This window comes from Artemia sp. Qi Xiang Cuo, chromosome 8 (genome assembly GCF_049724085.1).
Source record: "Artemia sp. Qi Xiang Cuo chromosome 8, ASM4972408v1, whole genome shotgun sequence".
Lineage (NCBI taxonomy): Eukaryota > Metazoa > Arthropoda > Branchiopoda > Anostraca > Artemiidae > Artemia > Artemia sp. Qi Xiang Cuo.
In genome coordinates this window covers 48,926,760-48,941,343 of record NC_142801.1, presented here as the reverse complement: position 1 = coordinate 48,941,343, position 14,584 = coordinate 48,926,760, and the positions used below count along the sequence as shown (strand labels likewise).

At 34.2% G+C, this 14,584-nt stretch overlaps 1 protein-coding gene across 2 annotated transcripts in view; it reads right to left on the bottom strand.

The window, feature by feature from the left end:
- Nucleotides 1–14,584, bottom strand: part of ed (hemicentin protein echinoid) — a 143,946-nt gene that overhangs the window by 46,019 nt on the left and 83,343 nt on the right. For both annotated transcript variants that reach the window (XM_089093520.1, XM_089093521.1), the window contains exon 8: nucleotides 9,982–10,324. In XM_089093520.1, coding sequence (XP_088949646.1) covers nucleotides 9,982–10,324 — 343 coding nt within the window. The remainder of the gene's footprint in view (nucleotides 1–9,981; nucleotides 10,325–14,584) is intronic.

The following is a 14,584-nucleotide window of genomic DNA, read 5'->3' as shown; positions in this document are numbered from 1 at the left end:
CGACCAAAATGATGACTTCTAAGTTAAATAATTACTTTAATTTGCAGGGGTTACATACAGCTAATTCGTAAAAGTTTAAATTGAAAACGTGCACTTTGTTTTATTCCTTTATTTTATCTTGATGTTTAGGTCTTGATTTCAATTAAGATTTGTTTTGAGTACTTTGGAGTTGCTTCTAGCTTAGACTTCGTTAACTAAAATAAGAAAAAGGTGAAGCTAGTTAAAAAAAAAACACTTACTGTTTTGTATGATTGAGCTTGTGCCTTCGGCGAACATAAAATCAAGAGAACATATAATAATGACTTTTCTTGAACATGCGGGCGATTGAATTTCTTAAACGTTGACCTCGTTCAAAACCGCCCTTTCAAAGTTTATAAATTCAGTGCAATTCAACAATTTGATACTCCAACATCAAAACACCGAAATATCTGGTATTTTTGTGAATTTCTATCACTGTTATCATCATCACTGTCTATTAAAAGGATTTTATCCCTATTTGAACTTTTATTTATCGTTTGAGAACATGCTTTGCTTGAAACCAGGATAAAACAAAGACATCCAGCGGTTTTGGTAGGCGCTACAAATCGATACAAGAGGATATATTTTTATTTATAATCTGTATCACAAAACTATGGATATACATGGAATGCCATGATGCCATAAATTCCATTACAGAGTTATAGGGAAAGGAAACAAGCGCAAGCCATTCATTGAAATCAAAACAGAGTCAATGCACACTGTGTTTCTGTTTGGGTGAGGGGGAGTGTCATTATCATCCTCCTTTGAAGTTCTATCTTTTTTCCTCAGTATACCCATCTGAAAAGTTTCCACGATGTTTTCATTTATATCCCGAATCGCTCCTCAAAGCTTAGCAGATTTCCTCAGACGTAGCAAATGGATAAGAGACCAACATTAAAGATAAAAATATATCTAACTGAAAACGAAGAACAATATATATATTTTGGTTTAATTCGGGAGAGCCATGGTGTCTTTACAATCTCTCCATTTGAATCACCATTTGTTCCCCATAGTAATCACCTACATAAGGCACTCTCCTTGCTTTACGAATGCTTTTATTTGCAATCCAAATTGCCCCTCAAACCCTTAGCAGATTTTCCTTCTGCTTAGCTTTCTAACGTTCTAGCATTCAAGTTTATTGCATCGATGTACATGCCAGGCTTTCGAAGTCCCCCTAAGGGAAAAGCTACACATTACCTAGGAAGCTAGAAATCGCTGGAGAAAGCAACTTCGTTAAGGTTGTTTCTAAGAACCACTTTGGTACATATCCCAAAGAAGAGGCACTTAAGTTAGATGAGCGATTTAGCCTATTATCTTATATTGCTGCTAGGATACTGAACTAGCTCCACTTCACTAATTGAATGAATAATGAAAAAATAAAATCCTTTGAAAACACGAAAACTTATTTTCACTAAAGACATCCTCGAATTTCTAATATAACAAATAGCAAAATTAATCTCTCATTTTTGTCGAGAGCAAAAATAATAGGTGCAATCTTTTACATAATAATTCACGACGCCAGAAACATCAGAATAACTGAAAGGCCGCTAGCTGTTCGCTAAGTTTCAACCTCTAAACTGGATATCGTTTGAAAAAAAAATTAATAGACGAAATTGAGGTATTTGTTTTATTTGTGTCTCTTCTTTGTTCTCGGAGATGAACTTCAGCTTCGTCTCTTTTCGATTTCCCATATTCCTCTTTTTTTTTTTTTTTTTTTGTGACGAGTGCTGTAATTTGTTAATCTTGTATGTTATTTTTGGTACATGGCCACATTTTGGCTTGAAATACACGTTATCTTATCTTATTCGTTGCTCCGTTTGAGTACGTCCTTTTTCAAGAAAGTTCGATGGTCAGACTCGTAGAATTTAAAAACGAGTTTTATAAAACTATATTAAAAATAGGATTGGTAGGAAAATAAATATATTAACATATAATGTTAACAAAACATATTATATTATTTAATATGTTAATGATATAATATATATATGTTTATAGCCTATATATTTATTTCTGGGTCACGTTTCAACTCGACCCGACGCGACAAGATTCACATTGTACATTTATTTTTTACTTCATTTTTCTCTTTACTGTGCAGAAGAAAACATAGAAGAAACATTTAATTTAATTTTCCCAAAAAAGCATCAAAGTGACTTTTGATTCCAACCGATTCATATCTCTTTTCCAGGTTTTTATTTACGTCAAACTAGTCCATATTCCATCAAACGAATTAAATTACATTCGCCAGTATCTCCATGCAAGTACAGTCATAATTTTTTATTGTCATATTTCTTAGGGACTGTGGGAATGGAGGCTAATGGTCATAAATCAGAATGAAACCTGTAGGAAAATTGCGGACAAGCAGAAAAGTCTAGCGATAAGCCAAAATTACTTAGGTAATTACACCTAGTTTGACTGTCGTCTGTTCTGTAATAAATGGGATTCGAATCCTATGGGAACTCCTTCAAGAAAACTTTTCCTTTAGATGTGGAAAAAATGTTTTGTTTTAGAGGCACGGATTTTTAAGACTATTTCCTGCCTGTATTCTAGAAACAAGTTAAAAGCATTAGGTAGATTTCCGCTGGGGCAACAAAGATAAGAATATTCATTTGATGTTGGGTACTTAATTAATTTAGATTAAAAAAAAACAATTATCTTTGTTAAGGTGTTATTAATACCGGTTGATCTTAGACAAACTTGCACACATTCCAAATTTTAGAGGAGCAGGTTATGAAGATAATTTTCTTGGTATGGAAGGGGGGGGGGTGTATTTTAGTTGATAAAATCACGTTTTAATCTTTGGATTTTAAAAAAATTAGTATTTTTAGGCTAAATTCACCATATACAAGCCCTACAGCTACTAAAAGGCGTTGCTGAATTTACAAACAGTTAGGACCTCCTTATCTTTGTGCCCTACCTTTACTAGAGGATGGCAATCCCACGGTTTGGAAACTCCTGCTCAATACAATAAAAGGCATTGAGTCTTATCCAGGGAACAGAATTGTAAAATATAGGTTTTCTGCCTAACCTTTAGACCCACTGTACTTTGTACTTGTTTCGAAGAGAAGAAAAAGAATATTGGTACAAAAAAAAACTTTCTTTAAAACTGCATTCCCTTATTTGATGAAATTTTAAACCCTTCGCGGTATTATTAGCTCGCTTCCATAGACAGCACAGGAAAGAATACCACAAAAAAAGAAGCTATTTTAATAAATGCAAAAGTTTCCTTGTCTAAACTATTCAAAAATACTCAGCCGCGAAGTTAAAACATCACTTAAGTTTGAAAGCTTTAGTCAAGCGCAAAAGGAAAGCCCCTTTCAAAAACCAGTTTCTTATGGAAAAGTTCCTATGTTCGCATCAAAGTAAATTAAATGGGGAAGAACATTCCCCGGTTGCTGTTCCTTAAAATGATTCCATTGCTTCCTTGTCTGAACATATAAAAGGATTATGATGACTTTTGTGTATAATACTATGCGAGAAAAAAAAACACACTAAATCCCTAAGTTAATGCTGAAAAACATTTTTCAAGACTCCCATTCTTGTCTTACTAGGCAATATATGGTTGCTCTAATGTTCTATGATTCTAGCGAAAAATTCAAGAGAGAATCTTTCTTAATGGAAGAGTTGGTCAAAACATCCAAGTTTTTAAGAAATTCTAAATTGTGTAGCAAAATTCTTCCTATTTATGGGGTGGGAAAGAAACAATGTACAGACGCTAAGCAATTCAATCATTAATCGGTTCGTTTTATTCTAGCTATTTTTATTCTTTCCCTTCTTTCCATTATATTGCTACCCTAATGTTCTAGGATTCCAGTAAAGAATACTAGGGCAGATCTTTCTCAGTCGATTAGTTGGATAAAACAATTCCAAATACCATTTATAAACATTCTTCTCTATAAACTCCCATCTATAGATGGATTGATGTATGGATTTATTGAAAAAGTCTACAAGGTCATATAAAAATAATAAATAAAGACCAAAACAATATATGAAGATGTGAAAAGGCAAATTGTAGGTAACCATGGAAGACTAAAAACCCTAGCAAAGCTTTACGATGTTACTCTGATAATCTGGGGACTCGAGTCAAAAACAATTAAAGAATTATATAATATAATTAAAGAATATAGCTGAAGGTATTGAACAGCTTTTAAGGGATTTAAGCTGTATTTCATCACAGCTTCTCAGTAGCCGTGAAAAACAATGCTTCTATGTTAGAGTTGAATATTTTATTTATGTAGCCATTCAGGGCCTTGATCTGTTCCACAGCAGATTTTGAGGAATGTTGCTGGAATAAATGTGAACAATATATAGATGAAATATATAAACGTGTTCTAATAATTCTTTTCTTCTACTGAAACGATAAGAATAATCTTTTCCATAATTAGCATTCAATACGCAATTTATTAAAAATAGTGTTATACATTTTTTTTTTCTAGACAGATTATTGCTCAAATTTATTTAGCTAATACTTTCTATTTCCAATTATAAGCATAGGAAAAAGGGAAAATTGTTTGAAAGTATCCCTTCCCTTCAAAATTTCACAGGCAAACGAGGCAATAAGTAGACAGGTCCCTATGTCATTGTGTCAAATTCCTTTCCTTTTTTCAAAAAAAGTTTTCATTTTTCGTCCTAATATTCAGGGGATGTCAGAGGAAAGCTAAGTATTTCTCCACAGCTGTTTACCGCATCTTTTATTCGCGATAGGAATTTCTAAGGAGTTGATCGAAGAAATAGAAACATTTTGACATGTTTGTCTATTAGAAAGCGAAATGTTCATGGAAAAAATAATGACAAATAACATCTTCCAATTGGCATTGTGTCCAAAATTCACTTTTAAGAGATGTGCTAATTGAAAACACAAAAACTTAAAGGGCGTAAAAAGTCTGTTAGTCTTCGCAAAGATATAGTTACAAGATGTGAATAGAAACCAAGACCGCATCCGGGGGGTTACTAGGTTTGCCCCCCCCCCTGGAATATTTGTCTCACCTGTAAAACAGTAGCAAAGATGCATTTAAACTACTTTTTAAAAGTTTTGTAAAGATTTTTTTGTATATCCCCTCCCCCCAAACGAATATACCTCCCCCCGATCAAAAATCATGGATACACCCTGAAAGAAACTTGATTTTTTTTTTTTTTTTCACTATTGAGGACTTAAGACTCAAAGCAGCTAAACAAATTACAAAATGTTTTGAGTAAGTTTGTGTCTTCAATCTTTGAACTTGTTGACTATGAAAAGTGTAGTATTGTTGTTTTGTATTTGGCGTAAACCAGAATAGGTGGGTAGTGAAATATTGATCAGTTGCCAGCAAAAAGGACAAACATTAACAAATTTGGATTCCAGGATGAGAAAGCACTGCTGTGATCTTTATGGTGGCTACTGAAAAAAATGTACTAAAATTTCTAAAGACATTCCGTTTGTAAGCAATTGCAAAATCTGTAAATATAATGATGACCATGAGAAAAAAGCTAATTAGGGAAAGGGTTAAAACAGAAAGTAAAACCGGAAATGAGAACTTTCCAAGAGAACAGAATTTGAGAAGGTAATAGATATGCTATGGTCTGAAGAAGTTCCATTTTCGTTCAGATATTCCTTTCCGAAGACTTTCCATCTATCCTCTGACTACCAAGAAACTGTATTGGCCAAGGCAGCACACAGAACCAGCTTTGGGGGGGGGGGGGGTATATTCTCTCTAGAATTATATTTTGATTCCATTTTGCGTTTCTGGATAGTTCATAGGACAAATCTTGAAGGTTCCCCACCTCCAGTTTGTGTGTAAATATGGTCGTCGCAAACTACCAGTTTCTCGTTTGATGTCTAATGCCAAAGGGTATCAACAATGAAGACAATTTAAGTGCTAGATCGATACAAAGCATAAAACTAAAATGTCTGATTTTCGTTTTTGTCTAAGAAGTTCTTAAAGAGACACAGTAAACTTTCTCTATCGCGGATGTAGAGCAAAATTTTATTTTGATTTTTCCATGTTTATGGCTAGAAACTTTTAGAGATGGAACAGAAAAGGGTCTGAGACTTGTCCTCCTTTTTCCATCACAAATTCTCGAAAGCTGACGATGTCGCACTAGAACGGTATCTAAACTTTGCCAAAACCTTCCGTATTTCCGCATAGGAAATTGTCCCATTCTGTATGTAAAACGAGTAAAGGGGAGAAGAATAGCTTTGGAAATTTCCATAATAGACTTTTTCTTTTCTGGAAAGGAAATGACCATGGACATTTAAAAGAGATTCCCCACAATCAAAACTTCCTTTTACAGAATATTACAAAGGAAACAGAAAGGAAAATTTGACCCATGTGAAAATGCGTAAACAAGAAAAGAAGACGATTGTACAGGACAAGGGAAGGCTTTTTCGGTTGTTAGTTGGAAGAGAAATTTAGAGAATTCAACAATCATGCAAGGAGCATGAGCATTCATGCTCCTTGGATGGTTTTGACTTCAAATATTTCGCGTGGAGCTTACGCATGTATCTGAACAAAGTGTCTTTATCGTTACAGATAAAAGAACACAATAGCTGTTTGAATTTAATACGTTTTTTTCTTCTTTTTAAAAAAAAAGGAGTTTTCGACGCATTGATTTACAAATTAATTGATACTTCTGTAAAACAGGAGACGGTTCAACGTAGCCACGCTGACTAAAATATGACTCTGCCCTAGGAATTTCATAGTTCTGAAACAAATAAAAGAAAAAATTTAGAGGATCTCGATTTTCAGGGGTGGATAAACCTAAATTGGGTCCAGGGAGGAGTTTACATTTTGATGTTTCTGCTGCTTTTAAACTTATCTGGATAAGATGTATAAGATGGCACTGATGAAAATGTGATATTGCCCTGGGAACTTTAAAATTTGGAAACAACCAAAACAGAATCTTAGATAATCGCAGTTTTCAGGGATGAATAAACCAAGATGGGTCAGGGGAAAAAAATGTTTCTATTTTGATGTTCCTACTCCTTCTGAACTTATCTGGATAAGATGTATAAGATGGCAATGGCGAATATGTGACATTGTCCTGGAAATTTTATAATCTGGAAACACCCAAAATAAAAATCCTAGAAAATCGTGATTTTCCAGTATGAATAGAGCTAAAATAGGTCCAGGGTGGGGGTGGTTGGGATCTTTTTTTATTTAATGTCCTTGGTATTTTCAGGGTTGTATCTATTTGCACCTATGCCAGGTATCCAACCTCTCCTTTCTAGAAGGAAGAAACAAAAACCAAAGGTCATAAAAAATATTTAACAAAACATGGATAATATCATTCTAGTTTGTTCAGAATATGACCAGGAAGATGAACATGTCACCTTTTTCCATACTTAGCTATCGCCTTAATTTCAAGTCTTCACCATTAAGAGTCTCACATACCAAGAAGAAAAACGTAATTAGCTGAAGAAGAGGTGCTTTTTTAACAAAACACAGAAGGCTATTAAATTTTGCCAGTAAATCAGTCAATGAAAATGAAGATAAACAACAGCAGAAAAAGAAAGACACACCTTTAGAGATATGAAAAGTTACGTGTTTTCCGTGGTCTCATTTGTCATGTCAAAATCTTGGGGGAAAAAATGTTAATAAAAGGAATATTGACGAACAAACAATAGTTCAAATGGGGATAAATCCATTCATTTAGACAGCAAAAACAGGTACAAAAGTCTAGATATTTCAATCACAAAGACAGCGATCGTCATCTAATGACGATCGCTGCATTTCTAGTTTTTGTAGTTACGAGAAGAAATGTTTTGAAATTTTAGAAAAACTTTAAAACCCTTCTCAAACGGACGTTCAATTGAAATAAAAAGTGCACCATTGAAAATCGTCCTTGTCGGAAACTCTTAGCTGGAGATTTACGGTGCATGGGAAGCCCTAATATTCACCTTTTCTCTCTGCCCCCATCCACCCGGCCCCCTTGGGGTAAGTTGGCATAGGCAGCACTGATGTGTCTCCTTTGATCAATATCTCTATTTTCATCGCCAGGGGTGAGAGGAAAAATCTCAGACTAATTTGGCCACTTTTTTGCCAACACGAGATGGCATTACTTGGACATTTTTCCATTCCTGCGAAATTCTATTCCTGTCAGAATCTAGGTTTAGGGCATGTATTCATATCAAGGGGAAGAAAACAATAGGGTATAGGAGAAAGTAATTGTCATGATTATTCCTAGGACAAACTGAATTATTCCTAGCATAATTCCAGCAAAATATTCGTAGTACAAACTGAAGCATGGGAAATAAGAAAAAAGGAACTGAACAATTTTAATAGCAGAAGAAAAATCCAAATATTAAAGTTCTTTATATTTTGAAACCACACTAAACATGTTGCAGGCACCCTCGACGCTGGCGAAAGAAGAAATGAGAAGTATCAACGATTGACAAATGCTAAACCTTCCTCCCCGAATGCCTTTCTTTTGGCTAATCTAGTCAGGTAAGTGCCGTTTGTAATAAAGACAATAGGTAATAAAGTTGTACACGCATATATAAATGTACTTAAATGAGTGTGTAGGCTAACCATGCATAATACTACCGCATTAAGGACAAAATGGTCAATTTCAAAGCCAAAATCCATAGAATAGCCACGGGTATGCAAGGTCGTAATTAATTACCGTAGCCATCCAAATAATAATCCAAACCCAAATAATATAAAAATAGTATAACTTCCCTGTAGAACAGAATATTTCAAGTACTGAAAATTTACGCAAACTACAAATAAAATAAGAAAAACCCCAAAAAAAACAAAAAGGTCTACATACTGTCAAGAGAGGCATATCATAGGCATATCACCCCATATACGGGTTTCATAAGAAGTCCGACAGAAAATATATTAAAAGTAGTTGTGTTTTTCAGTCTGATTTATACTGTGCTTTAAACCGTAATTAAACGATACAATGCATCCTAATCTCAAATTCAGAAAAAATAAAAGAGAAATAAACCCGGACGTGGTGACACACGTGGAATCAAATTCGTCCGCCCGTTAATTCAAACATTCCAAATTCTATGTTTGCCAGTAAAATTACCCATAAAAGAGGGATTAGATCCTTTTTACGGCTGGTTTCAATAATTTTATTAGTGAAAGACGAAAAACATAAACCAAAACACCCGTGGAGTTTGTTGGTTTTAAAGGAGACTAACTTGGATATCCCAGTGTTATATTATATCTTGGAAAAAGGTGGAATTGCATGAATTTTATTGTGGAATTAGAAATTTATTCATGTGTGATAACGAAGTCTTTTAATGACTTCGTTTAATGCACAATCCCATAATCGTGGTTATTAATTTTTAATATGCATATAAGATTTTTTTTTCGCCTTGAGAGAAATATAGAGCTATGGGAGGTATGAAACTATAGACTAATTTCCATAATTTAGGCTTGTAAAAATTCTGACTTGATGATTGAATTCTTCAAAATAGCTACGGACAAAACTTGATAGTACGAATATTGATTTTTTTTTTTTTTTTTTTTTTTTTTTTTTTTTTTTATCTGGCTGACAATTTATAATTTTGCCAGCCCAAATCACAAAAACTAGCCCAACCTGACACCAATAGATCCAACGCAAGATGATACATTCAGGGGGGGGGGGGCGAGTGTAACACAGAAAAAAGGGAGAGCTATAGAATAATTTCACGGCATTTTAAGGATTCACATCATCATGAGATGTAAGGGGATGAAAACCTTCCACCCTTCACGTAAAACATGGCTGAAATCAATGATTATTGTTTTGAAATCAATGGAATTTTTTAAGTTCGGTGTATATCACAACAAGCACGAGTTTTGCCACCGATCGTAGTTTCAAACTCAAACCCGCAAAAAATAAAATATAGACTTGCGAGTTTCGACTTTAACAAGCTCGAACGAAGGTCTTGACGATCATTAAAACACACAAATACAAATCAACAGCCATTTTAATGAAAACAATAGTTTTTCATTTATCATCAATTTTTTTTTGTTGTTGTAAAAAAAAAAAAAATACCTGTTTTTGCTACCATGGGTTCACCGCAAACACCCGTTCCATCAGCGCAGAGAGCCACTCGAACGGATTCTTCATCCAAGCCCCCTTGCACATTAATAGTATCCCGAAAATAAGATCGAACTGGAGTTTCCAAATATAAAAGCCATTCTCCACTTTCAGGGTCTCTAATTTCTATCCTGGCAGAGAGGGGGAATGGAGATGGTAGCACGTTGAAACCAAGCACTCGTGATGATGAATCATAGTATATAAGTTGAGGTTCAGGTATACTCGACAAATCAATTGTTGTGTATAAGGTCAAAGGATCTGAGTAATTGCTATAGCCTTTTAAGTTGCTTGCTCTCACCTAGAAAATGAAAGTCCCCTTATTTCTGATTACATTTCTTATTGGAAATAAAGGGTCACTCTATTTTTACCATAAATATACATCTCATCTACGATAAACCGGCTGAATGGCAGTAAAAAAAAAACGTTGTGTGACGTATTTGTCGCACTTATATTTATAGCTTACGCCCACTAATATCAGCGCGCTTGATCGATTAATCAATGTGTTTTAACGTTTGATATTCGGTTTTCACGGCACTGACAATTTTCTTCCTTTTACAAGCGCGTTGCATCTCTTTCTATTACTTGCAGAAAGTAATTGATTTTAAACCTTTCGAAATTAAAATTCTTTTGCAGCATATTGGATGCCTATGCCTATAAAAGCCTTCCTTATACAAACACCTGATCATCAATAACAGCTGAGAACCCAAAAACAGAGTGGCATCAATTTAAGAAATAAATTTATTGATTGTTTTAAAAAAAAGGTCTTTTTTGGAAAAGTCGTTTTGAAAGGTCTTAATAAAAATAGTAAAAATAGAATAAATGGTAATTAAAAACATCAGAATCGTTTTTGGTAATTTCATTGAAAAGGTGCACTTTTTGGATTCCATTGAAGAACTTTGAAATAAACAACAAAACTACCCACCTAGAAATTAGAAAATAGAGCCTCCCTGCATTTTTCTAAATTAACGCCACTAAAAACGGAAATTTCATTTTTTCCGGTCTGAGGAGGAGCGTTCAAAGCTGTGTTGGCCTCACCCGGCTTCGTGCTGCATTGAATTGTTAGTCGTCTACTAGTTATTGCAGCAGTTGTCTACAATATGTGGGCTGTATAACGTTCGAGCTATACAGCCAGGCTATTAAATACATTCAAGAAAATTGGATTGCACCTCTCAATATAACGTGGAGACACCACAGTATAAATATATTAACAGTAGTGAAAAGTCCTATACTCTCCATGAAAGCGTTTTGACACACATCAATTTAGACCTCCCTTCATGACTCCGCCTTCCGCACACACGCAATGACAAATTTTTAGTGCATACAAATGGGATTATGGGAGATCTATTGCTTTGGTGCAGACATAATTTCTGTTTACGAGCAATAATTACCGAGGATAATTACTTTATTAGTTAATATTAGTATTATATTCCGTATAAATATATCATTTAGTAGATTTTCATGCATTTCCAGGCTTCTGCTTTTTAAAAAAATGCAAAATTTTTTGTTGATTTTAAAAATTGTTTCAGCTGTTTAAAAAATCGTAGCAAAACAGAGTTTACTTGCAAAACATATTTTGACTTATAAACTTTTCGTGCGTTCTATAAGCTTAAATGTCAAGCAAACAAAAAAATCAGGTTTTGCATTCTTTTTTACTAGTAAAAAAAATTAATGTTATTTCGCTTCCCTTTCTGACATACGCTCAAGGAATCATGCGATTGATTCCTAAATAAACCAATCATGCGATTGATACAAAAATAAACAAATGGAATTAAAGCAAACGCGAAAGTATAGAACAGTAATATCTCCTATTCTCTTAGATCAAGCGCTTCTTTTTCTCAAATTCGAGAATCAGACGTCATTTGAAAACCACATGTATTGGCAAATTTTACGATTAACTGAATATTGTGACAAATAAGAAATAGACATACCTTTTGAATCAAATTTCATCCATAATTCAAATATAACATTCATTTACAGCGCAAATGAACTTTAACCCTCTTGGTCAAATATATCACCTGAATTGCATATACACACTGGATTTGCTGTTGTTTTGATAAACTTTTGAGTCGTTTTGAAAAAAAGATTGACACATATTTGGATTCAGGATGAACTTCTGATTCTAAAAGTATGTCTATTTCTTCGCTATCTCAATGTTCAGTAAATCGAAAAATTTATCCAATTAGTTGCTTCACCTTTACTAGTTTACACTGTTAATTTATGTTCCAACTAGTTACAAATGGGGGAGCTACGGCTGGTTTTTACAGTACACTAGTGAAAGGGGGAACGAAGAACCAGCTCTTATCAACTTTTCCACAGTTAGTAAGTTGTAAGGATTCTCACTTCATACTTTTAATGGCTTGTTATCTCAATGTGACACTCAAAACTCCTTCTGTCCACGTGGAACCTCACTTTCCCACATCCTGAATAAGGATGTTTAATGAACTTTATTAATTATGAATTTAATCTCAAAGGGGTGGGAAAACCACCAGGAAATAGTCATATGAACAAAACATACTTAGAAAAGGGAGAGATAATTATGAAGACTTATATATGAGCTTAATAAAGACAGCCTAACTGGAGAAAAATTTAGTTAACCAAGGATGTTATTGAGTTACTGAGACGTTCAAATCAAAATGCATAATAATAATAACAAATACTTTTATTGCCATAATACCACACAGCTAGCAGCGGACGTCACACAACAAGAAAATATAGAAAATACAAGAAAGAAAATACAAGAAACAACAGAGAGAATTCAACAAGAAAATACAGGAAAGAACTGAATAGTTATAAAAATTATAATGTTCTACCGTTTTAGTTAAAATTACGTTAAAATTACGATAAATACCGTTTCGATGGCTGTAGGGGTGGAGGACAAAGGAGTTGGCATGACGAAGTGAGGACTCCTCGAAATGTTTTTGGCGGACTGGTCTATGGTTCTTGAAAATCCAGTAAAATTTTGGGATGGACACTCGATTTTAGGCAATTTTTTTTTCAAAAATGCATTGTAAGATGGTGGCGCCTTTCAGACAGCTTCTGAAGCCTTGGCGTCTTTAAACAATCCTCATAGGATGTGTAATTTGCCCTAAACATTACTTGGTATGCCCGCTTCTGAATATTTTTAAACTTTAAGGTAGTTTCTAGATGGGGCACATTTTCGCCATTCGGGCACTCTTTTTAGGTGATTGTGCATAGGTTTTTTCAAATTGGCAAATTGCGCCGATTTTTTTTTATGGAAAATTGTTCATTTGGTGCTTTTTACAAGAAAAATGGCAGTTTTGCCGCAGTTTCACTTTTATGGAGGTACAACTTCAAACCAGACATCTGATAACACTGCTTTACGGTTTGGATAGCAGTTAGATCTGAATGCCAAACAAATTATGCAAGTTTTTACGCTTAAATGCCTCGCTTTTTTCCATCATCCATAAGATTTAGAGAGGCTAAGTCTGAGATACCAGTTTTAAATTCTTCCCAAATCTAAACTCCGTACTTACTACGATTTCACAAACAATCTAGTATCTTCAAACAATAACCACTCAAGAAAGGTTTGTCTACATAAATAATTAGGATTTTAGACGGCCATATTCTAAATAAAATGACATAATTTTTTTCTGACTTTTCTTTAAAATAAGGAAAATTCATTTTGCGTTGCAAAATAATCCTTCTTTCTAGAAAAACAAAATGAAAAGATAGGTGGCTTTTCGGAAAACGCCTGGGAAATTTCTAAAAAGAAATATAGATTTTCTATAGGATCTATAGTCGCTTAGAACACTTAAATGAAAAATTCAGAAGTTTCTAAAAAGGTAAAGGAAGTTTTTATGAAACCAATACCAAAATCTTTTATGTCAATTAAGTTCTACATGTTAGAAGTTTCTTATAGTAGATGTTGAATCGAACTTTTTTGTAATTGGAGACGGAGTTCTACCTTTATTTGTAAAGGTGAGTAGCAACTAAAGACGGCCAGACTTCTCTAAACTTATGAAGGTTTATAAAAGATCAAAAGAAAATTTTTTATAAAAATAAAATACTGGACTTTAGCTAAATGTTGCAGAACTTTTCGAACATGATTAATTGTTCAGTCTCAGTCGATACTGGGTCTCGTTTTCTTTACGTTTTCTCTCTTATTATTTTTAAGATACTTTGTTTAACATTTTGATCCATCTCTCAGCATCAAATAGGACTCTTCTCTAGAAAGAGCCAAAATTATCAGAAAAAGGAAAAAAGAACATATGATACTGGCCCCATCTTGGCCATCTGAACTACCCCAACTGAACTGAAATCTTACTAATGTACCAAATTAAACATTTGGAAAGTTTGCTTTTGTGTTTATGGAGCATTTGCGACCAATATTTAGACTACTACTAATAATAGTAACAACTCATCGTAGCACCAAGCCGCCTGTGGCCAACACAGCTACGCATGCTCCTCTTTTATTCCAATTTATTCAAAGCCTCCCTCTTTACACCCTCCCAGGAAGGTCCTATTTTGCTTTAATCTTGCATTACAACATCCTCCTGCCCCAGCCGCAGACGGCCTGCTTTTCGTTTAGCCCTAGACT